The sequence below is a fragment of the Chenopodium quinoa genome, unplaced genomic scaffold (genome assembly GCF_001683475.1).
Source record: "Chenopodium quinoa cultivar QQ74 unplaced genomic scaffold, ASM168347v1, whole genome shotgun sequence".
Taxonomy (NCBI): domain Eukaryota; kingdom Viridiplantae; phylum Streptophyta; class Magnoliopsida; order Caryophyllales; family Amaranthaceae; genus Chenopodium; species Chenopodium quinoa.
Window position 1 is genome coordinate 4697814 of NW_018742205.1, and position 24779 is coordinate 4722592.

The following is a 24779-nucleotide window of genomic DNA, read 5'->3' on the forward strand; positions in this document are numbered from 1 at the left end:
AAGGATATTTTTTAAAATTGAAATCAAAAATTTGGTAATTATCTTTTACCATAATTATCTCAACCAACTATAAATAAGGCATATGATATGTTTGCCTTTTATATGGGATTAAATAACTGAAATAAGATAAATTCCTTCCAAAAGGAAATATCTTATAGTAATCTTCCGAAAATAAAAGATATTATCGGATGACATATCAGAGCTGGTCTGCTGTTTCCCTTTGCTGGTACCTGTATAGAACCATGTCACGCTGTTTCTGGCAATTCAGCCTGATTTCACCTGTTTCTTACAACAATGATTCTCAATCCTTTTGAGATTTTGAATCATCTACACAACACTTGAAAGATATCAACATAAGTATGTACACACACTATACAAGAGAATACCATTCTAACCAATCATTGAAGGAAGTAATTGAAGCCAATACCTAAAATCTAACTAGACCTAAAAGGACTCTTAACCTACAAAAAGACTCTCTACACAAAGGCTTTGTGAAGATATCAGCAATTTGATCTTCACTTTTACAAAACAACATCTCCACCAATCCTTTTTCCACATTGTCTCTTAAAAAATGGTGTCTTATTTCAATGTGTTTTGTCTTGGAGTGTTGCACAGGATTCTTTGAAATATTGATTGCACTAGTGTTATCACAGAAAATAGGAACACTTTTATAAATAACACCAAAATCTTTCAGCTGGTTCCTTATCCACAGTAGCTGGGAACAGCATGAAGCTGCAGCTATATATTCAGACTCTGCTGTGGATAGGGCCACTGAATTTTGCTTTTTAGAACCCCATGAAATTAGACAAGAGCCAAGAAAGTGTGCCATACCTGATGTGCTCTTTCTATCAACTAAGAAACCAGCATAATCTGCATCTGTGTATCCAATAAGATCAATGGTACTGCCTTTGGGGTACCACAATCCCAGATTTGCTGTTCCTACAAGATACCTAAGTATCCTTCTAACAGCCTTCAAGTGAGATTCCTTTGGATTGCTTTGAAACCTAGCACACAAACCAACAGAAAACACAATGTCAGGTCTACTAGCTGTTAGGTAAAGTAGAGAACCTATCATTCCTCTATAAAGAGAAGCTTCAACATCTTTTCCCTTAAGATCAGCATCTAATTTTGTAGATGGGGGAACAGGTGTATCGTAAGCTTTGCTGTTCTCCATGCCGAATTTTTTCAGCAACTCTTTTAAGTACTTTTGTTGATGGATCATTATTCCATCATCCATTTGCTTAATCTGCAGCCCTAGGAAGAATCCTAGTTCTCCCATCATGCTCATTTCAAATTCACTCTGCATAAGATTAGCAAATTCATCACATAAAACCTGATTAGTAGCACCAAATAAAATATCATCAACATAAATTTGTACTACAATCAAGTGTTTCCCCCTGGTTCTTATGAACAAGGTCTTGTCTACTGTTCCCCTCTTGTAATCATTTGCCATCAAGAAATTGGACAATCTTTCATACCAAGCCCTCGGAGCTTGTTTCAACCCATATAATGCTTTGTCCAACTTGTACACATGTTGGGGGAACAGTGCATCTTCAAAACCAGGTGGCTGCTCCACATATACTTCTTCCTTTAAATATCCATTGAGGAAGGCAGTCTTTACATCCATCTGAAACAGCTTAAAATTCATGTGAGCAGCATAAGCAATTAAAATCCTAATAGCCTCTAGCCTAGCTACTGGTGCAAACGTCTCATCATAGTCAATTCCTTCTTGTTGATTGTACCCTTGCACCACTAGCCTTGCTTTGTTTCTGACTATAGTACCAAGGTCATCTAACTTGTTTCTAAAGACCCATCTAGTGCCAATGACTGATCTTTCCTTGGGACGGGGAACCAGGTGCCAAACCTGGTTCCTCTGAAACTGATTTAACTCATCTTGCATAGCTAGTACCCAATCAGGATCAGTCAATGCCATTTTATAGTCAGTAGGCTCTACATTAGACAGGAAAGAATAGAAAGCACAAAAGTTTTGAAAAACATTTGTTCTCGTTTGAATCCCCTTATTTATATCACTAATTATTTGATCAGTGGGATGAGAAGATTGATATCTATAACTTTTAAAATTAAGACTGTTTTGTGCTTTCTCATTAAGTTGGGAACCAGCATGTTCATGGATCTCTCCTTCTTCTGAGGAGCCAGGAGGATTCACATTCATGTTGTTTCCTCTATCATTACTTACCTCAGGTTCAGGGGTGGTACCTTCTTCTGTTCCCCCTGAACTCATTACCTGTCTATTATTTGAGGAACCATCAGGACTTGGTTCCCCTTCAGAGTCCTCATTATCTTCATTTTCTTCTCTAGGCACTTCATCATTATCATCTGGTGGAGTATTTGGTAGGCCTAGATCTGCTTGCACTTCATCCGTGGGACCAGTATACTGGTTCCCCGTGAAATCCATCAATCCAATCACTTCATCAGGTTGTACCTGCGCAATCTCAGAAGACATGTTAAATTCATCAAAAATGACATGGACACTCTCCTCAACACGAAGAGTCCTTTTATTAAAGACTCTATATGCTTTGCTGTGAGAAGAGTATCCAAGGAAGATTCCCTCATCACTTCTAGGATCAAATTTATCAAGCTGGTCCTTCCCATTATTATGCACATAGCATTTACATCCAAAGACACGAAAGTATGTGATGTTGGGCTTTCGACCTTTAAGAAGTTCATAGGGAGTCTTATTTAACTTTGGTCTAATGAGACCTCTATTCAATATATAGCAAGCAGTGTCAACAGCTTCTCCCCAAAAACTCTTTGGGAGACCACTCTCAATGAGCATCGTCCTCGCCATCTCCTCAAGAGTTCTATTCTTCCTTTCTACAACACCATTTTGTTGAGGTGTTCTAGGGGCTGAGAAGTTGTGATTAACTCCATGTTCCCTACAATAATCAATAAAGTTAGCATTTTCAAATTCAGTACCATGGTCTGATCTTACCGAGACCAGCTTGTGGGTGAGCTGGTTCTCCACTTGTTTCACCAATGTTACCCATTCTTCAAACGTTTCATCCTTTGTGTGTAACATCATTACCCAAGTGTACCTGGAATAATCATCAACCATAACACAGACATATCTATGACCTCTTCGACTTTGTACTCTCATGGGACCACACAAATCAATGTGTACAAGTTCGAAGGGTCTGCTGGTACTCAAAACAGTTTTAGACTTAAAAGAATTTTTGACCTGTTTCCCCCTTACACATTCAGAACAAACTTTATCAGCTTCATACTTAATGTTAGGAAGGCCTACAACTAAGTCACGTGTTTTAAGTTTGTTTAGAAGTGTTAGGCTAGCATGTCCAAACCTCTTATGCCAAATCCATTGATTATTGTCAGAAACAGCTCTCAAACAGATGGACTTGTCTTGAGGGATTTTATCTAAGAAGGTAATGTAAACATCATGCTTCCTGGTTCCCTCACATACAAGTTCTCCTGTTTGTGAGTTAACTATGTGACATAGGTTGGCTTGAAACTCAACTATATTACCTTTGTCACATAATTGAGAAATACTCAAGAGATTATGTTGCAAGCCTTCAACATAATAAACATCATCTATTGCGTTAGAAAGTGTCTTACCAACCTTACCTAAACCAGTGATGGTTCCCTTGTTGTTATCCCCAAAGATGACACTTCCTCCATCAAAGGCCACTAGTGAAAGGAATTGATCTTTATCCCCGGACATGTGTCTTGAGCAACCACTGTCCAAATACCAATAGGTGTCTCCCTTCACTCTAGCCTGCAAGAGCAAATCAAACATTAGTTTTAGGAACCCAAACATACTTGGGTCCCTTTTCAACAACATTAACATCTTGTTGATCCTTTCTTCTCCACACATATTTTACACCCTTGCTGTTCTTATTAGCACTAATTTTCTTAGCTGGACATTCATGTATCTTATGTCCATTTTTACCACAATGAAAACACACATGCATTTCTTTAGTCAAGACATACTTTCCTCGTTGATATTCTTTGATCCAGGTGGTTTCTCTGGGAGACCAGTTAGTCCTGGTTCTCTGTCTAGTATAACCAAGACCAACTTTTCCTCTGTTTCCTCTTGATGAAGTCAGGTAATTTAAGGATTCTTGAGCATTCAATAATTTGTCCACATGTCTATGACTATCATTAAGTTCTTTTTCTCTGGTTTCAAGTGTTTTAGTTAACAATTCGTTTTTCTCTTTAAGAAAATCAAAGTTACTTTTTAAAGCTTCGAATTGTAGATTAAGTTTTGAAACCATAGAGTCAATAGACATGTCAACAATCACTGGTTGCTTGTCCTTTTTCAGTTGATTGATTTCCGCATGCAAATCACAAATATTACTTTCATACTTATCAATCGTATTACTGACATCTACACTGGTACCTGTAGGGGAAACAGTGAACTGTGCAGCTTTAAGTGAAGCAATTTCCTTGTGAGAGTTTTCCAGGTTGTAAGCCAATGTTTCAAAGGCCTTCAACAAGGAAGTTCTAGTACACGAATTTGCTTTACTTATAGCTACTGAAAAATCAAGAGTATCACTAGTGGTTGATAAGTCTCTAGGGAACCAGGAGGTCAGATCCTCTTCTCCATCAATTGGTTCAAACGATCTTTCCTTTTCTAGTTCCACTTTACACTTGTCCAATTCAACCTCTAGTTCTGCTACTTGATTTTTTAGTTCATAACAGACTCCTTCTAGATGATCACAACTAGCAATAGCAATATTACATTCACCACGTTTTTCTTTTAATTCTCTTTTGCAAGTTATGTATGTTTCACTTAGTTTATAGCATTCATCTAGTAAGGAATCAATACAAGCAAGCATATTTTCTCTATCATATTCATGCATATCTTCTCTAATTTGCTCTAAGCTTACCTTGCGTTCATGTAGTACATCCTTCTTTGCCATAAAGCATTTGTTGAATGTACTGGTTCCCCCTCTGGTTCCTGGACCAGTGCTGTTTTCCTTGATGTTTGTAAAGGCAGTTAGGCAAACATCTGAGTTGGGTGATCCTTCTTCTTCATCTGACCCTGAGTCAGAGTCTCCCCACATGGAAGCTATCATGGCATTCTTGTATGCTTGTTTATCTCCGGATTTAGACTGTTTGTCATTCCACTTAGGACAATCTCGAATAAGATGTCCTTTTTCTCCACACTTGAAACATCCTGTAGAAGAAGAATTAGAGTTAGATTTTTTATAGTTTTTAAAATGCTTACCTTTGAAATTCTTTCTTTGATCTCGAAGAGATCTCTCAAATCTTTTTGCAATCATGCTAATTTCATCTTCATCATCTTCTACTGTTCCCTTAAGCGCCATGCCTCTTGCTGGTTCCTTCTCAGACTTAGAGTCAATCAGCATCTCATGAGTCATAAGGGAACCAATCAGCTGTTCCAGAGACAAGGTAGACAGATCCTTTGCTTCATATACTGCTGTTACCTTGGCTGTCCATGCATCTGTTAAACTACGCAATAATTTTCTCACAAGATCCTCGTCAGATAAATTTTTACCAAGAGATCTAAGATCATTTACAATAGTCATAAACCTACGAAAGCAGTCATTGATTTTTTCATTTTTATTCATGGCAAACAATTCATATTTAGACATGATTAAATCAATTTTAGACCGTTTTACCTCGCTGGTTCCCTCAAACGCAAGTTCAAGGGTGTCCCATATCTCCTTAGCACTACTACAGCCAGAGATACGATTTGTTTCGGTCTCACCTATTGCTTGTTGTAGTATTGACATTGCCTTAGCATTCTTTTCCAGCAACTTGTAATCAGCAATGACCAATTCGCTATCCTTCTTGGGAACCTGGTTCCCCTCAACATCTGTCTTGAGAATGATATTAGGACCATTTTTAACTACGAGCCAGCATTCATAATCAATACCCATGATAACATTCTGGATCCTGTTCTTCCACCAAGCATAATTATTTCCATTAAACTTGGGTGACTTGTTGTCATAACCGATTGCACTTAATTCTTGAGTACTCATTCTTAACTCCTCTAGATGTTACTCTTTCGAGAAGCTTAGGCTCTGATACCAATTGAAGGTTCAATGGGCACTCAAGAGGGGGGGGTGTATGAGTGTTAAGTAATCGTTGGCTAATTTTGCTTCTTTTCGGATTATGTGTGAGGAACCAGTTGTGCTGGTTCCCGTACGCAGCGGAATATAAATAAGCAATAAAGAAGACAACAAATTTAACGAAATAAAACAAAGCAATAAAGAACACAACAAATTTAACGAGGTTCAGCCAACTCAGGCCTACGTCCTCCTATCCTAAGTTCTTTATTAATCTACTCCGAAAAACAAAGACAAAGAACACTCTGCTGTTCCCTACTCCGGGAACCAGCAAACCCCACACTCTACTCCGAGTGTGCTCTCGACTTACACTCGTAAGCCCAATGTGTTTGAACTCACAAACACTCACCCAGCCTTTAACCCCTTTGTTAAAGACTCAATACAAGAATCAAGAACTCCCCTTTGATCTCACTTCTACGAAGCTAATTAAGAGAAAAAGTTTAAGTACTAGAATGCTCTTGTATATGACTTGATGAATGGGATTAGTGCTTAAGTATATGCTCTCAAATAATTGCTCTTTTAATTTCTAGAGAGGCACACGAAATATGTGAAATAAGATGAGTTTATATAAGCTTAGATTCCTAAAACCTAGTTTCCTTAAATCACACAATCTTAGAGAATAAGATATAATGTAATTTTAGGAAAGTTTTTATCTTATTTGATTTAATCACAAAGATAGAATCAATTAAGATAAATACTCCTAGTTTTTAGGTAACCAAGAATATTTCATCTTATTTCCAGCTGCACAAAATATTTTCAAAATAATCTTTTCGAAAAAATCTTTTTGTAAAATCTTTTTCCAAAACGGCAGCTCGAATACAGTGAACCTGGTTCCCCGACCTGGTTCCCTGAATTGAAACATGTTATGAAACCTGTTCCAACTTTGTACCAGATTTCATATCATACTTCAATATACTTTTAAGCACTTATATAACCCAAACATGCAAGCATACTACGGAGCATATTACATGAAAACCTAGATAACATATTAAAGCATAAATCGTCTTTTCTTCATGTAATCTTCAAGACTTGAATCTTCCTTGAATACTTCTATTATGAGCAAACAATCTTTCTTCGAAATATCTTCGAAAAGCTTCTATGCTCCAAGTCTTGGAATCAACTCAACTACTGCACATGTAACATGGTTAATGCACAATAAAGAGTATGTGACTGCTTTACCACGTAGCAACCATGGAAACAGTACATACTGATTCCCTACCAGTACATAACACTTTTATCATATAACTGTTCCCTGTATAAAGACAAGTTAGTTCATTAAGAAAACTCATGTAAGTAATAACTTGTCTGGGGAAACAGTGTTCTATGTTAGCTGGTTCCCCCAACTGTATCGAACACTTTCAAGGACCTGTTTCCCTTAGCTGTTTGTCATCATTCAAAACTATCAATCAAAACCTAAGGGACTCAACATATATATACTTATGTATTTAAATTATGAATCCTATTTTTTGGTTACTTAATTTATTAAATTAGATAGTCATAATTGACAAATATTATTACATACTACATATTGTTTAGTCATATAGTATTGTTGTTTTATTTAACTGTCAGTAGTTTCAGTTGGTTATGTAAGGCTTCTAAAATTTAGTAAAATAAACAAAAACAAAATTATCTATTGCCTTGAGGAACAAGTATATTTTGTATATTTATTCTTTGCAAGCAACTTAGCTCTATCATATTAAAGGGGAATTCCCTGTTCCTTATTGTGAGGAACAGGTTTGGTTCCTCATGGGGTATATGTCAAAATTTGAGAGTTTCACTCATTACACATAGCCGGTCTCCACAAGTGAAAAATATCACATTATTTTCCAAAATGCCATTATGAGGAACAAAAGTGTTCATCATAATGAGGAACTGAGGCTCCCTCATATTAAAGTTTGTTTTTCATTCTTGAAAATGAAGAGGAAATCAAATACATCATCTTCTTATTCATTTGTTCCCAAAATTTGGATTTCTAATCCAGAAGAAAGTAAATTGCAGAAGGTGCTTAGCTTCATTAGTTATATAGCTAAGGTTTCACATGAAATGGTTTTATATTTACAATTGCTAAAAAATGATGTTGAAGAAGAGACAAAGATGAAGATGGATGGTGAATCTAGTGCTATAAGAAATGAAGCTGCGAAGATGCCTTTTTTTGAAAATGAAGTTATAGTAATTCAATCGGATCCAGAAGATTGTAATCAAGGTTGTATTGGTAGGAATGTTCAATACGATTATGGTAATCTAGTTGAAGTTGTACCAGAATTAATTTTGCCTCCTAAATATGGAAAAAATCAAGATATGTATGAAGGTGATGTTTAATTTGCTAGAGATACTAATGTTGTAGGCTATGTAGTTTGTGCTAGAATCTCTGTAGTTATAGGCCTTATAAATGGTGTATTAGTGATAATTATGGATTTCATTTTGCTTATTGAATCTAGTGATTTAGTTGTCCTTGAGTTCACTCTTTTGCTAAGATGTAACTTCAGTTCTTCTTTGTATAATGAAAGCTTTTATTATATATTTTGATGGTGTTATATGAAAGCAATATCTCGGTATTGGTTTAATACAATTGTTGATCTTTGTTTAGAGTTTTGTTTTTGTATAGTGCTTTTAAAACTTGTTTTGATTGGTACAATGCTTTATACATAAAGGTCATTCAATTTCAGAAATAAAGATGCTTTACAAAGAATAAAGATGCTTTTTATATTTTATAAAGATTGGTTTACTACATATAATTTCATCCAAAATATATATGGAATATGTTTTTCATAAGAACATGTATTATCTATGCTACATGTTCATTGAAAAGCATAAAACATTTAGCCTAGTTTTACATAAACTAATTACATAGGTAGCTTAATCTGATCTATATATAGATAAAGTGTTATGTAGGAACACAAATTCGCACCTGTGTTTCTTCACAACCTTTCAAAAGGCCTACAATCTATTAACATCAATGCTTTCTAGTAGGCTATTTAAAGTTCAAGTCCACAAAATAAGCAAAATGCAGCAACAACATACATTATCCTTAATAGCAGATGACTTGCTAACCTTCGACAACATAAAATATTCGTGGTCCAACCTCTTTTGATTACTTGCTGACCTTCAACAATATAAAATATTCTGCATTCCGAGAAGCAACATTTCAACGAGGTTTACTTGAAGCAGATGACTCTATAGACAAGGGCCTACAAGAAGCTTGTCAAAGTTAGATGTCGTTTGCCTTGCGACGACTATTTGCTACATTGTTAGTATATTGCAATCCTGAAGACCCTAACTGTTTGTGGGAAAAAATATTACCCATATCTTTCTGAAGATTACGACCATAATTTCCCTTCAAATAAAAAAAAAAGGCTCGCAAACTAACAATAAAAAGCATTTGTTACCTTGTTGAATCGATGGGAAAGTCTTTCAACACTTACAATTTTGGCTTATTAGGACTCGAAGAAGACGACTTTGAAATAGGAATGAAAGAAATTGAAGAAGAGCTTCAGATTCCTATACGTCTAGAAGAAATAAATGCATTTGAATTACTTAATAATGAACAGAAACTTGCATACGACACAATCTATAACAAAGTGGTGAATAATAAGCTAGCTGCTTTCTTCGTTGACGGCCTGGTGGTACAGGAAAATCCTTTTTGTATTCTACATTACTTGCTAATGTAAGAGCAAAAGGGAATGATTGCTTTAGCAGTTGCGAATTCTGGCATTGCTTCATCGGGTCTGTCTGGAGGTAGAAATGCAAATTCTCGATTCAAAATCCCTCTTGATGTTGACGAGATTCCAAGTCCCAGTATTTCCAAACAGAGTGCTCTAGGACAACTTATTCGTCTTGCAAGACTTATTATATGGGATGAAGCGCCAATGGAAAAACGTCAAACGATTGAATACTTTGGCAGATTGCTACAAGATGTTTGTTCGAATCAACAAAAATTTGGAGGAAAGGTTGTTGTATTTGGTGGTGATTTCCGGCAAGTATTACCTGTCGTACCGAAAGGAAGTCTGCGTGAAGTTGTTGCAACGAGTTTTGTGATGTCCCCCTTATGGCATGAGCTCCAGAAAATCCACTTAACACAAAACATGAGAGCAATTAACAATCTACCTTTTTGTAACTTTGTGTTACAAATCGGAAATGGCATGCCTCCTTATGAAGATGGGAAAAATATAGAGCTACCTATACCATTAGTCATTCCGTATGACAATGAACATTCATCTCTGCATCTCTTTGTAAATAGTATCTACCCTGATATAGCGAATACGACTTCTGAATCCTTCTTTGCAACAAAGAAAGCTATTTTAACCCCCAAAAATGAACATGTTGCAAAAATAAACTCTCAGTTAGTCCAACAACAGCCAGGAAGAGCTACAGAAGTTTTGACGGTTGCACAGATGACTCGAGCGAACAATACCCAACTAAATTTCTCAATAGCCTTTGTCCATCCGGTCTTCCACCTCATCATTTAACTTTGAAGGTAGGCAGTCCAATAATTTTACTTCGAAATATAGACCTGACATTAGGCTTATGCAATGGAACAGGATTAGTATGTAGAGCATTTTTCCCTAATGTTAATGATGCCGAAATTATTGTTGGACATCATTGTGGCCAACGGGTTTTTATACCTAGAATCCCGTTGCAGCCGTCAGCTACAGATAAGTACCCATTCAGATTTACCCACAAGCAATTTCCAATCAATCTGAGTTTTCCAATGACCATCAACAAGTCTCAAGGTCAAACACTTGATAGAGCTGGCATATATTTATTACAACCAGTTTTTTCTCATGGTCAGTTATATGTTGCATTGTCTCGTGCTAAGAAAAAGTAAACATGTTCAGATATCGATAAAGCCCACTGCGGATGAATCAGATGGATGGAAAAGAACTAAAAATGTTGTATGTTATAAGAATTTAAGGCGCGTTGGAATATTGTAGATCATTTTTTAAAGATATGGTACTAGCACAAAGTTAACAAGCTTATTTTTCCTTTTACTCTACATTATACAATAATATTGTTATTTTACCGCTCACAATGTTTACTGACAACACATTAACGACAGGTCCAAATCATATTGCAGAACAACACAATGACTACTCAACGACTTCCCCTTGCCAGACTGACACACCAGAGCCGAAACTTTACTACAACAGCTACATTAATAAAGAAGCACCCAGCTAAAAAAATCTCGCGGCGCCGTGACAAATTTACAGTAGCTTATTTTTGAAGACGCAGAGGTATATTATATACAATTTATAGAATATTAATTATCTTAACATATTTAACAATTATTTAACATTGAAATATCCAGAAAACACAAATGAAGACTGTGATCTTTGAACGAGATATTGAGCTATTTCATAATCTTCTTGTTCAAGAGAGAGAATACAACATTACCAACCCTATCATAACTCGCACACCTGACATGTTTGTTAGAGAAAACCAATTGTACTAGATGACAATATCAATTCTGCAACAAGAATTTCTGAAACACGACAACAACCTGAACCAAGCTCATACTTTGTCCCCCTTAATTGGGTTATGGATTTTGTTGGCAGATCTGATCGAATGGGTAAATATTACTTATCATTTATTAAAATTTTGTAATTACTGTAGGTGCATCGTAAGTACACATGAATTAATCCACATATAATTAAGTTCTTTGTTTTAATTTTTTCCTAGATATCATTGGGATTGCTCACTAGGCAAAAATTGGTAATCAGCACCGGTTCAAAACCCCCATTTAGCACCGGTTTTGAACCGGTTCTGATTTTAGGGATGCCAAAACCCAAGAGTTTTCGCACCGGTTCTTGCTGTGAACCGGTGCGAAAAATTCCCAAAAAAAAATAAAAAAATACTTTTAGCACCAGTTCTTGCGGTGAACCAGTGCGAAAAATGGCCCAAAAAATTATAAAAAAAACTTTTAGCACCGGTTTTGTTTCAAAACCGGTGCCAAAAATGCCCCAAAAAAATAAAAAAAAATTATTATATTTTTTTTTTTGCATTTTTTTCACTAAAATATATAAACACTAACATATATATAAAGTTACATATTTTCATTAAAAAAAGCCGTAATATTACAATTTTCGTCCAAAAAAAATACAATAAAATAAAATTCTGTATATGAAATTACTCTTTAATTAGTTCATAAATGCCTTCATGGTGATGGATGAGTTGTTGTGGGGTGCTGGGTAGGTTGCTAGCTGCTGTTTGTTTTTCTCTTGTGGTGCTGCTGCTGTACTGTTGTTGCTGCTTTGGTTATGGCTTGCTGGTTGTGTGCTGCTGCTGCCATTGCTTGTTTGTACTGCTGGCTGAATCAACATGCAGAACCACGAAAAAGAATCAGAACAAACACACTATCAATCATACAAAAACTCAAATCACTGGATGAGTTTAAACACTTGAACTGACATACACCCATTCTTCACCTCTACTCAGTTATCATAAACCAGTATATCATACCAGATTTTAACTAACAGTCTGACTGATGAAATCTTTAACAAAGTATTAACCTAATTTGAAACACTAAAGAATAAAATATAAAGTAGTAAACATTATCGTTACCAGGACTGCTTTCTGTAAAACTAATAGCAGTATCAGCAGCAAACTTGTAGCTGTTGTCGCTGTTGTTGTTGCCATTATAATTGTTACACTTTGACGACCTCCTCTGTTGTCGAAGCAATATAATAAGGACTACGATGAAAGAAAGGAGGATAAGTATGAAGATAGGTATGACAATCAGGAGAATGGAAGTCAGGGAAAAACTCTCATGATTACTCGGCTTATCATCATAATTTCCGGGTGGCGAATGGTGAAAGGAGTGTTCACCACCGCGGTAGTTGGATGCAGCACTGTCAGATGATTGTGCAGAACCAAGAATGGAGGAAGTTTCCATGAAAAAAATGGGAAGTATAAAAAACAGAAGATTAGTTAAAAAAAAGAGATTTTATTTTTTGCTGAAAAATATGATGATTATGAACTGATATCTGCTGGAAAATTCTGATGTAACTTTCTGTTTAGTAAGCATAGAAAGCAATGTATGAAATGTAAAGAAGAGGAGAGAGAAAATAACAAATTTGGTAAGAAGAGGAATGAGGGGTGTATGTATAGTTGTAGTGTATTGCCTTAGTTGGAGGTCATCCTACAAGTTTAAGGCACATGAATATCTTAAGACTTCTTAAGGGAATAGGCACAGGGTAATTCAAACTCAAAACAACCTAGTGAGGGATGCAACATTGTAACCAAGGACTGAAGTTAATCATTCAATGTCTAGGTTCGAGGAAAAACAAATAGGGAAAGACCAAATAAATTGAACCAATAATTCGAAGCGCATTTTGTCATAGACATCAAACCAATTGAACCAATTTAACAAATACCAGAATAAGATTTGACTGTTAGATACTTAGATGACCTCTTTCCTACCGAGTTACGAGTAAAACTGATTGAGTAATGAAAGCTTTGCCTGTCTGACTTGGCAATACACCACAGCCTTGGGAATTGAGTTCTTCAGTGTTTCTGACACCATATTGACATAAGAGGCCACATTCGAGCTGATCTTTAGGTAGTAAGCTTCTGTATATGGAACCACATTTGTTGCAGAAAGCTTCCGAAAGAAATCAGGAGTGATGTATGAGGATTCCATCTCTACTAACCGCAAAGTTGTCTTTTTGCTCTCTTCACGAAACCTCATTAGTGCTGAATTTGCTGCTGATGCTATCTCATATTGAAGAGTAGGGAAGCACTTTAATTCCTGAGTTGCAAAAGCATAGATAAAAACTCCTTTCATATATGTACTGTTTGTATATTTCTACCAAGGAAGATTTATCAACTTAAAAAAAAAAAAAAAAAAAAAGGAGGGGAGGGGTTTGTAAAGTGTACAAGGGTGTGCATATAAAGGGTTTAATCTCTCAGAGGTTAAGTCTGAGCCTCTAGGTCTGCAAAGCTTTTATAGTAATAGCGATACGTAGCAAGTTGTTGGCAACCAATAACAAGACAGAAATTTTAACTTTCCTTCCTGCCCCCTCAAAAAATAAATTAAAAAAAAAACTTTTTCCTCTCTTGATTCTTTAGAGAGACTAGGTAACCATGAGCTTATAAAGCATTTTGCAGCTCAACTAAATATCTATTTAAGGCCCACCATCCAAAATTATTTCTATTGTAAATACACTAAATAACTACATCTCAGCAAGTGACAATATAAAGACTTGGCAATGTACTCATGTCATAGTCTTCCCAAGACTTCATAAAATGTATATCATTAGAAATATGAAACAATTGTCTAAGTAGAATTTTAATCTCCTTTCTCAGAATGGTATACAGTTTCACACACATGTTAAGGCAGAAAGTGTAAACTAGAAATCAGACCACAAAACTACAGGGAATAAGTAAACTGCATTCAAAGCCTTACATAACAAATTAAAAGCATATCATATAGGGTAGCAATAAATCAATCCCGGCATCTCTCATTCATCATGCTAACTGCTATCTAACATAACTATGGTGATACAAGTAAAAAGTGAGATATATGATGATCCAGTTGAGGCTTAAGACTTACCTGTAGTGAAAACCATTCAAATACCAAATTTTTGCCCTAAGGAAATATGCCATGGGAAAACTGGAGCACTGCAAATATAAACACCACACAGCTAGTAAAACTGGCAACAACAAATCAGAAGAAATAAAATAAATGAAAATGAAAATTAAAGTAACATACATGGTCCAGTAAAGAAGACATGGTAATAGCATTTTGTGTCCCAGAGCTGAAGAAAGAAAACAAACCATGTTAGTACAAAAACAAACAAAAATCAACACAGTATCTTAATTCATTCAAATATCATGAGATATACAACCTTTGCTAATTTATCCAAAGAGCCAGTAAGGAAATGTGACTTGTCTGCAGATAGACAAAGTGATGTAATTGCTTTCGTGTGACCATATTTATGGTCCTTTGTAGACATCATCTCTTGGCCTGTCTGCAATTTGAAGCACTAAAAATCAAACCACCAAACATGGCATAAGCAGCAAAAAGAACTCAAGCATACGTAAATCATATAACATAATTTTAAGGCGCACTGTTCTTTCATGAAGTTCCAAGACTCAAGGCTATGTGGATACAAGTATATAACAAACAGAAATGATACAACTGGTAATGCTTCTTATCACAGGATCCCAGACACAGATGATAGCATCTTTGCCACAACTGATTATAGTGCTGATTAAAGGCCCCTAAAAAGCTCTATTGATTCTTCCATTTAGACCCTTGATGACAAGAACTGGCCTATCACTCTCTGCAAATCAACGTAAACAATGATGTCATCTTTGGGAGCAGATTTCAAGGATAATAAAGTGAGAAGGGATAAATGTTAATGGATATACACACAAATTCATAGACAAGTAATGTTAGCGTAAATGCCTTAAAGCCAAATGCCTACATGTTGCTTATAAGTTTCATCAAACCACAACCCAAAAATAAGTGTCCTGAATAACTTTACAAACAGACTGATAAACTACCTACCCAGCGCTAACTTTTGGTTTCTTGTAAAGATTGAACATCCACATGAAGGTAACAAGCACTGACCCAACAACAAATTGAATCAATGTGACTGTCACGGGATAATGAAATGCCTTCAGAACCTGCAGGAAAGAACATCATACATCACTAAAGCAAAAGCTGATGCAAGCAGAGAATCACTGCTTTGTATCTATGTTTACCTATGTGCCTCAGATCAATACAATTTTCCATGAAACATGTAATAAGAACTTTTTTATATACATGCAACAAGTCTGCAAAACAGAGTGATGCATCCTTGTACAGTTGTACCAGTACATCTCAAAGAAACAAAAACAAAATAACAACAATCACACATTAACACACACAGTACACAAGAAATCTTCAATAATCAACAAATATCAAACAAAATTAAACTAAAAATTAGGGTTAGCGGCGGAAAATACAATGCAGAAGGAGGCAAAATCAGTGTTTTCAAGATCTTCCAGGAAATTGTTGGTGCTTCTCAGTTGCAACTCTGAAAATCCAGTACACCTGAAACAGAAATATCAACAAAAGTAAGAGAGAGAAAATTGAAACGAAGAAGATGAAGAAGAAGAGTGCGATAGGTGGTACCAAAGGTATGACATGAGCAGCGATGAGAAGGACGATAAAATTGCAGATATTGAATGAAAATTGTTTCTGAAAACCCTAGCCATCGATGGAAACGCTTGCGGCGCAGTGGCAGAGAAGGAGATCTAAGAAAAAGGGGGGAATTGACGATAAACCCTAGAAAAAGAAGGTCGTGCCGCCGTGACAAGGAGGCCGTTGTGGTGGAGGTGGAGCCGTGCGTGCTTCAATGACAAACCCTAGATTACCACAACCCTAAAATTACTAAATTGAAAAGCAAATCAACGACAAACCCTAGATTGCGAAGGAATTCGATAGATTAAGAAGACCACAGAAAAAATCTTACCTCGAAGCTGCTTCAATGGAGGTGAGAAAGATCAGAATCCGCTTCAATGGAGAATAAAGAGCACGAGTTCAACGGAGGAGAGATATGGAGAGAGAAGGAGGTGTGGCTGCTTCAATGGAGAAGGTGAAAATTCGGAGGTGGTGGAAAAGAAGGCGAAAATGAGGGAAAAAAGAAGATGGAAAAGCAGGGGGGAAAGAAAGAAAGAAGAAGATATACGTACACAGCCCGGTTTTTTTTATTAATTACGCACTGGTTTGAACCGGTGCTATAACACTATTTCGCACCGGTTTGGTCTGAACCGGTGCGAAATCCCTTTCTCCCTTTTTTCTCTTTTTTAATTCGCACCGGTTTAATAGGAACCGGTGCGAAAAGTCTTTTTCCCAATCCCGCCCATTTCTTTTACCACTGGTTTTCAAGAACCGATGCGAAAAGTGCGGTGCCTATTTCATTTTTCTACTAGTGGCTATTCACATACACGATATAGCAACCATTTGCTCTAAGAGTTCAGGACTGCCTAATGAAGTACGTAGGATTGTGATAATAGATTCCAAGTACGTGTATATATTACAATAATATAAATTGGTTTTCCAATACAGAAGTACTTTAACTTAATTATAACTATTCTTATTGAACATTTAATTTCTTTTGTTTTTGGTAGCATGGAGCCTGTTAAGTTATTAGTGTGGAACAGTTTGGTTACACAAGAAGTTGTTGTTGTTACTGAAATTATAGACACGATGCCTGTTATAGAAGTTTCCCGCGTCAAAGCATCAACTTTCGACGGTATATGATATGAACAAATATTTATAAAATAATGAGTATGCTTTCATCAACTACCTATGGCACACATGTTTACAGATGGTTCATTCAACACAACCTTTTCTTCTACACTAAAAATTAACCCAAGTAATCCAGAAGCACAACTTCTCCGAGATTGGTAAACAAAACTTCTCAAACTGATTCTGTTTGTGTATTAGCTATTACTTACCTAACATTGTTGCTTTATAGGGCGGTGAATTATAAGGACCAAATTCTAATCCTTCAAAATTCATTCGCAACTGAAATAGCAGAAAGTTCTCAGCAACCTGAATTAATGATTTTAATTTCACAAATTATTCGCAACTGAGGTAAATTACATAGTATGTTCCGCTATACAAATTAAAGTGAACAACATACTGTGTTGTATCACTATATCATGCAATTGTTTTTGTACAAGTCTGGAAAAACGGTACGGATCGTCGGACGTGTTATTGACATTACAAACAAAAACAGTATAGTATACAATGTCTGAAACAAACGATGTGAAATTAAAAGAGGATCGGTGTTTAACTGTCGTGCTTTTAGCTCCCCCCACGTAGGGACGTTCGAAACACGATAATTGATATACCACTACTATTAACATAGCATACAATTACTGTTTTTCTTTATCCTGTTAAATATCTAAGTATGCGTAATCATACACATTGTAAAACTGTGGTGCATATCACTTTTGCTGACGATAGTGGTGACACACCGATCACACTTTTTGGTCATCTTGCTGAACAACTGATAAATGATGACGCTAATCATATGGCTACGCTCACATTACAAGTATGTATGCTTTAACTTATTACTATTACTTAACAATTACAACTTATATTAAACTCAAAACTACAAATTGTTTACAATAATCATTATATGGGTAAAAAAATTCATTTTATACACAATTGCAGGAACCACGGTATCTTGTAGACAGTTGCATTGCAACTTTGAAAGAAAAAGAGTTGACCATAGAGATGACCACATACATGTTGAGAGAAGGATTTCAACAGCTCCGTTGGAAAGCTAAACACATTAGTGGAGCTTAGATGTATAATGATTTTCAGACATGTTTATGAACGTATGTATGTGTATAATTTCATGCTTTTATTACGAACTTTATTTCCCTAGACAATTACAACTTTATGTATATTAAATAATGTTTGTTTGTATAAATATGTACTTATACATGTAGATTTACATAAAATAAACTTTTATCTTAAGTATTTATCATATTTTAATGCTTAACTCTATTGCATAGTAAATCTTGTACAATTTATTGGGATACCAACTACATAGGATTAATATGATATATTCTAAGCACATAGGATTGAAATAATAAATTAAAAATGAATACATAAATACACACACACACGTGTAAATTGTACAATTTACACTATAGTACACTTGTACAATATACATAAAACATAATACATGTCTGACATGTGTATTATAAAACATTTTGGGTTTTAACACGCATATTTGAAAACTCAATACGTAATAAAAAAGATCACTACAAGGTCTTTAAAGTATGCCTATAAATAGAAATAGAAACTAAGATTTGCTCTCAAAACAATAACTACTGTAGATTAACTTCATACGTAATAAGTTCTTTTCCTCACATTAAAATACTAAATCCTTAACCAGCATATAAATGGATGAGCCACGGAGAGTTTTGGAAACAAATATCAAAATAATTCTACATGATATACTACTTCAGCTAGGATTACCTCGAACAGAATTCGGTATATATGCTTTCACCGATGATGATATAAAAGCTTTTATAGATGTAAATGGTGTTCCTAATGTCCCATGTCCTGTACGATTTATTGGAACACTAGCCACCCGAATTAGTCCGTCACAGCAAAACGCTGCTAGACAAGCACTCAAATTTCTTCGGCAAACTTACAATATAGATGTTGACGACTATAATGATTATCAATTGAAATTAGAAGAACACAATCACAAACAACTTTTACAACAAATGTCAACAAATTTTACTAAACTCAAGCTTTAAATTATATTTATACATATATTTGTCTTTAATAACGAATGTGTATATATATAAGCTCTAGAGTTTATTTTATGTATAATATATTTATGTATGGACCTTTATAATATATATGCAATTAGGTTCATGTATGTATATGTATCTCTATACAGGTTTTACAACATTTAAGTATTTGTACTGCAATAAGCTTTACTTATGTAATAGAATAGTTGTACTATAAAAATATAATAATATATTCAGTTTGTACATCTATACTCTTTTTCTCCCAACTCTTTCCTATTTTGTAAATATTTGTATAATACTTCCTCCGGTTTTGGTTATTTGCAACAATGGTACCGTTTACGGATACCAATGCAAAAGTTTTTAAGCATCATTAATAAAATATAAGGGCATGTACTTAAACACTAATCCAATTAAAAAAAAAACAAAACCACCACCACCGAACCCACCGTAAACCACCACCCAGCCACGCAGCCACCACCACGAACCCAGCCACGCAGCCACCACCACGAACCCAGCCACGCAGCCACCACCACGAACCCAGCCACGCAGCCAAACCCACGAACCAGACCTACGCCACCCCACGAAACCAAACCCACGAACCAGACCCACCCCCACAAAACCAAACCCACGAACCAGACCCACCCCCACGAAACCAAACCCACGAACCAGACCCACCCCACGAAACCAAACCACGAACCAGACGCCACCCCCACGAAACCAAACCCACGAACCAGATCCACCCCCACGAAACCAAACCCACCCACCCACCCACCACCACGAACCAGACCCACGCCACCCCACGAAACCAAACCCACGAACCAGACCCACGCCACCCCACGAAACCAAACCCACGAACCAGAGGAACCCAGCCACCACCACTAAACTAGCCACACCACCCCCACGAAACTCACGCCACCCCTAAAACTAGATCTGAAACCCCTAACACCCCCACGAACCAGAAGATTTGTTGATCTTGATGAGATCGTCGAGGGACATGTTCAATCATTTTCCATTGCCATTGAAAGATGTGATGAAGAAGAAGAAGAAGAAGAAGAAGAAGAAGAAGAAAATGTAGAGGAGAGAGAAAATTGAAGCAGGAAGAAAATTGGGGAAACCAGAGAGAGAAAGTGGGAAGATGAATGATTTTTGGTGAAAATGATTATAATAATCAGATTTATTAGGTAAAAAGTTAAATTAGGTTAGTGATCTAATTAAATGTCTAAGTTGTTTAAGTAAGGGTAATATGGGTATTTTGTTGGCAAAAAGTTACTAAAAAAGGAAATAAAAAAGTTTGTTGCAAATAATAAGAAGCGCCTAATTTTAGTAAATGTTGCAAATAACCAAAATCGGAGGAAGTACTTAAAATTGTCAAACATCAGCTAACAAAAAAACCTAATTAACTATACTTATATATATACTAACCAAGTTGTGCCACAACTAGTTAATCCAAAAACAAAAACAAAAACAAAACGGATTTTTCATGATATACCACTGAGTTTCTTCAAAAATTTTTAATTCACCATATACCATTGAGTTTAACATAAATGTCACAACATGCCATTTTCGTTAACTCAGTTAGTCATTAACGTTAATTGTGCCACGTGGCAGCTTGTAATTGGTTGCCTTTTAAATTATTTAACTTTTAAATAATTATTTAATTAATTATCAAAAAATAAAAATAAAAAAAATAATTGAAAAAAAATTAAAACCACCACCAACTCCCAGCCATCTCCTCGCCCCCAACCAGCACCTAGCCCAGCCCCCCCACCCGTACCCAGCCTTGAACCACCACCGCGCCGGCGCCGCCCCTCACCTAGATGACACCCTACCCTCCTATCTTTCCCCACCCGACACCACCCCATGCCCCCTTTCCCCCATCGGAAGCCTTAAATTGACCCTTACTTTCCCCTGCTTCTCTTTCCCCCCAAAACCACATGTAATCAAACCATTCGAGTAATGCGAAATTGAATTCATTCGATTCTCAACAAATTCTTATTCATAATCACTCGTTTTAGGGATAATTGAGTAGGGACCAAACACTGACGACCAAACCCTTGGTTTTTGATCGAAATTAGGTTTAGAATCTGGGGAATTTTATGGGGTTTCTTTACTTCAATTATTGGCAACAAGTGGAGGAGATTCATGGGAATGGTCAATGGTTCACTAAGTGAATCAACCAAGTATTCAATGGAGGTTGAAAATGGCGAGATAATTGAGGGTCGGGGTGGCCTACGCTAAGGGAGGAGGGTAGGGTGTCGTGGGTGAGGGGAAAGAGATGGTGGTCGGCTCGCCGGCGACAAAGGAGGTGGACGTCGCTGACGGCACAGGGGAGAAGGCGAGATTCCGGCAGCCCGCAGGGAGGGATTGCGAGGGAGGAGGCTGGGCAAGGCCGCCGGGGGGAGGGGGAGCTGGGCTGGTGGGGGAAGGGGGTGTCGGGGTTGGTGGAGTGAGGAAGAACCAAGTTGTTTTTTTTTTTAATTCTTTATTTAACTAATTAATTAGATAATATTGATAAGAGCCAATAAGTGACAGCCACGTGACATAATTAACCCTAATTACTAATGGCGTTAACGGCACACTAACGACAGTTACCATTAATGGTATTCTGTGTTAACGTACGAAAACTCAATGGTATACCGTGAATTAAAAAATTTTGTGTGGTATATGATGAATTTTGAAGAAACTTAGTGGTATATCATGAAAAATCCGAAAACAAAAACGTTTCACGCATATTGGATTGCATATTGCAATCGAGCTTCAAACAAGCCACACCAACGCCTGTGCTGTGGCGGTTCACAATTCCATTTCTTCTTCCTCCACACCCTTCACCTCTCTTTCCACCCTTCGGAAATTAGGGTTTCCACTTCCCCTCTTTTCTATTCAATTTCATCTAACCCTAATTTCCGCAGAAAATAAAGCCCTAGAAATCAACAGCTCGAAGAATTAACCTCCGACAACAATGGCGGAACACTTGGCATCCATTTTCGGCACAGAGAAAGACCGTGTGAACTGCCCTTTCTACTTCAAGATCGGCGCATGCCGCCATGGAGATCGCTGCTCTCGACTCCATAATCGCCCCACTATCTCTCCTACTCTCCTTCTATCCAACATGTACCAGCGCCCCGACATGATTACCCCTGGTGTCGATGCTCAAGGTCAGCCAATTTCTGCCGAAACTCTGCAATCTCATTTTGAGGATTTTTTTGAAGATATATTTGAGGAACTCAGCAAATTCGGTGAAATTGAAACCCTAAATGTGTGTGATAATCTTGCTGACCATATGATTGGGAATGTTTATGTGCAATTTCGTGAGGAGGATCAAGCGGCGGCTGCGTTGGGAGCTCTTCAGGGGAGGTTTTACTCTGGGAGGCCGATTATTGCTGATTTTTCGCCGGTGACGGATTTTCGTGAGGCGACGTGCCGACAATTTGAGGAGGAGAGCTGTAATAGAGGTGGTTATTGTAATTTTATGCATGTTAAGATGATTGGGAGGGAGCTGAGGAGGAAGTTGTTTGGGAAGTTTCATAATTCTAGGCGTCGAAGGAGCCGGAGCCGGAGCAGGAGTAGGAGCCCGAGGCCGGTTAGGAGGGAGAAGGAAAGGGAGAGGGAGAGGGAGAGAGATTTTGAGCCACGGGGTCGCGATAGGAGGATTGAGGATGGAGGAGGGAGAGGTGGGAGGAGGAGGAGTCGGAGCCCTCCGCCGGCAAGAGAAGGTAGTGAGGAGAGGAGAGCTAGGATTGAGCAATGGAATCGGGAGCGCGAGGGGAAGATGTGATTTTTGGTTTATTTTGCTGTTTTGCTTGATTGATTATGAATTTATGATTTAAGTTAAATTCGGAAGAATTTAGTGTAGTTATGCTGATGCTTATTCTAGGGATTATGTTCAGGCTTTTGAAGTATGATCATGTTTATCCTCCTGTGATTTTTAAATTTGTGGGTTATTGCTTTTCAAAATTAGATTGAGGAATGAGTAAAATCATTTTGTTCTTTGTTAAATTTTATGTTAAATCAATGATTCAAAGCAGTAACATTTCTAATTTCTTATATACTTCTCAATCTTCTTATGTTTTGTGTTATTCAATTATAATCTTTTTTTTTTTTTTTTTTTTTTTTTTTTTTAATTTTTTTTTTTGGTACTATTGTTATGGCATGCCTAAGTATTTATTAAATGGATTTACACCAGCAACAAACTTTCCCTATGTCAACATGAATGAACATCTTAGATGAGGATATGGTCTAGCTATAGACTTAGATGAGGGTAGGGTCTAGCTATAGACTTAGATGAGTTGGATCTCTAATCATTCACAGATGGGTACTCATCTAAGTCTCAGAATTTGCTAATTTAAGAAAAAAAGTTGATGCATTTGATCCAAAATAAGGTTTCAAGTGTCCATACCATGTTAGAACGTTAAGATAGGGAAATCCTCAATGCTGCCTCCTGCTTTTGCTATCCTGATTTGGTTATTTTTTGGGAAAAAAAAAGCTTAAAATAGGAAGTTTGGGTGAAATGAAGAGTCCAAGTAACATAGGTGGCTAGTGAGCAAAGGAAGGAACTATTATGTGGAAGTTTGAAGGCCATAATTTTTTATTTTATGTTTTTTTTTAAAGATTGTTCTTTAGGTTGTATATACCTATAGTGTTGGAATTTGAATTTACCTTTATCTCTTGATGCATGTACTGATGTTCAATTGTTTATACTGATTGCTTTTGCATGTGATGTGTTATTTGGGGTTACCTTATTCCTGTTTGGTATACGTTTCCTTCTTTGTTTGCAATTTTATTTAGCTCTTAAGGTCATCTGATAGACCGATATGTGTAAGCACCTGACTAGTTGGAGGCTATCATTTTGGTGATGTAACAGTCAGTGAAGCAAGAGGATTCTGGGGGATGTGTAAGACTGTAAGTTAGGGTCTCTTGCAATATAATTTTTTATCTTATTCTAGTTGCCAAGATAACTTGTGCATTTATTGCTGCATAGTTCTGAGGTAACTTTATATTTAAAATGACTAATAATGCAACATAATGTGGTGTGGTAACTGATTGATTAGGAAGGAAATTATTTAATTTGAATTATGGTCATTTATGTCTTGCATTTTACTTGTTTAGCAATTTGATTGTTGAAATAGTTTGCTTATGTCAACTGTTATTGCAATTTTCTAGACTTTGCATTCAAGCAAATGTCCTTTGTAATTATATATAGTCTTAGCAAGGGTGGGTTTTGCCTTTCAGTGTTTGACAATGTGCAGTCTGTATGAGATTGTTTTGCTGCTGTCATCTGTCAACTAATCCATTTTGGGGTTCTTGGCATGGAACACAAGATTTTGAGAAAATGATGGATTTTTAATTTTACTGAATTTTCCCTTCTTGCTGAACTATTTTCTACTTGGAGTTCTTGGCATGGAACTCAATTTCCCTTCTTTTTGGTGCATTAATATTGCA

At 36.6% G+C, this 24779-nt stretch overlaps 2 protein-coding genes and 1 long non-coding RNA gene across 8 annotated transcripts; 2 read left to right on the forward strand and 1 right to left on the reverse strand.

The window, feature by feature from the left end:
- Positions 1–9751: 9751 nt before the first annotated feature.
- On the forward strand, positions 9752–10896 carry LOC110732331 (ATP-dependent DNA helicase pif1-like). The gene is made up of 2 exons (XM_021912258.1): positions 9752–10453; positions 10546–10896. Exons 1-2 carry the CDS (start codon positions 9752–9754, stop codon positions 10894–10896), a joined length of 1053 nt encoding a protein of 350 aa, XP_021767950.1.
- Positions 10897–12120: 1224 nt separating this feature from the next.
- On the reverse strand, positions 12121–16701 carry LOC110730040. 6 transcript variants are annotated; one of them, XR_002512993.1, is made up of 9 exons: positions 16529–16701; positions 16189–16421; positions 16020–16107; positions 15580–15698; positions 15138–15352; positions 14915–15037; positions 14779–14824; positions 14620–14687; positions 12121–13815 (listed from the first exon to the last, which is right to left on the reverse strand). It is a non-coding gene; the product is annotated as an uncharacterized LOC110730040 (long non-coding RNA). The 6 variants fall into 6 exon arrangements; XR_002512992.1 differs by having other exon boundaries at positions 12121–12376; positions 13488–13815; positions 14915–15352; XR_002512991.1 differs by having other exon boundaries at positions 12121–12376; positions 12630–13815; positions 14915–15352.
- Positions 16702–22050: 5349 nt separating this feature from the next.
- On the forward strand, positions 22051–23384 carry LOC110730079 (splicing factor U2af small subunit B-like). The gene has a single exon (XM_021909850.1). The coding sequence runs from the start codon at positions 22300–22302 to the stop codon at positions 23113–23115; it is 816 nt and encodes a 271-aa protein (XP_021765542.1). The 5' UTR covers positions 22051–22299; the 3' UTR covers positions 23116–23384.
- Positions 23385–24779: the final 1395 nt, after the last annotated feature.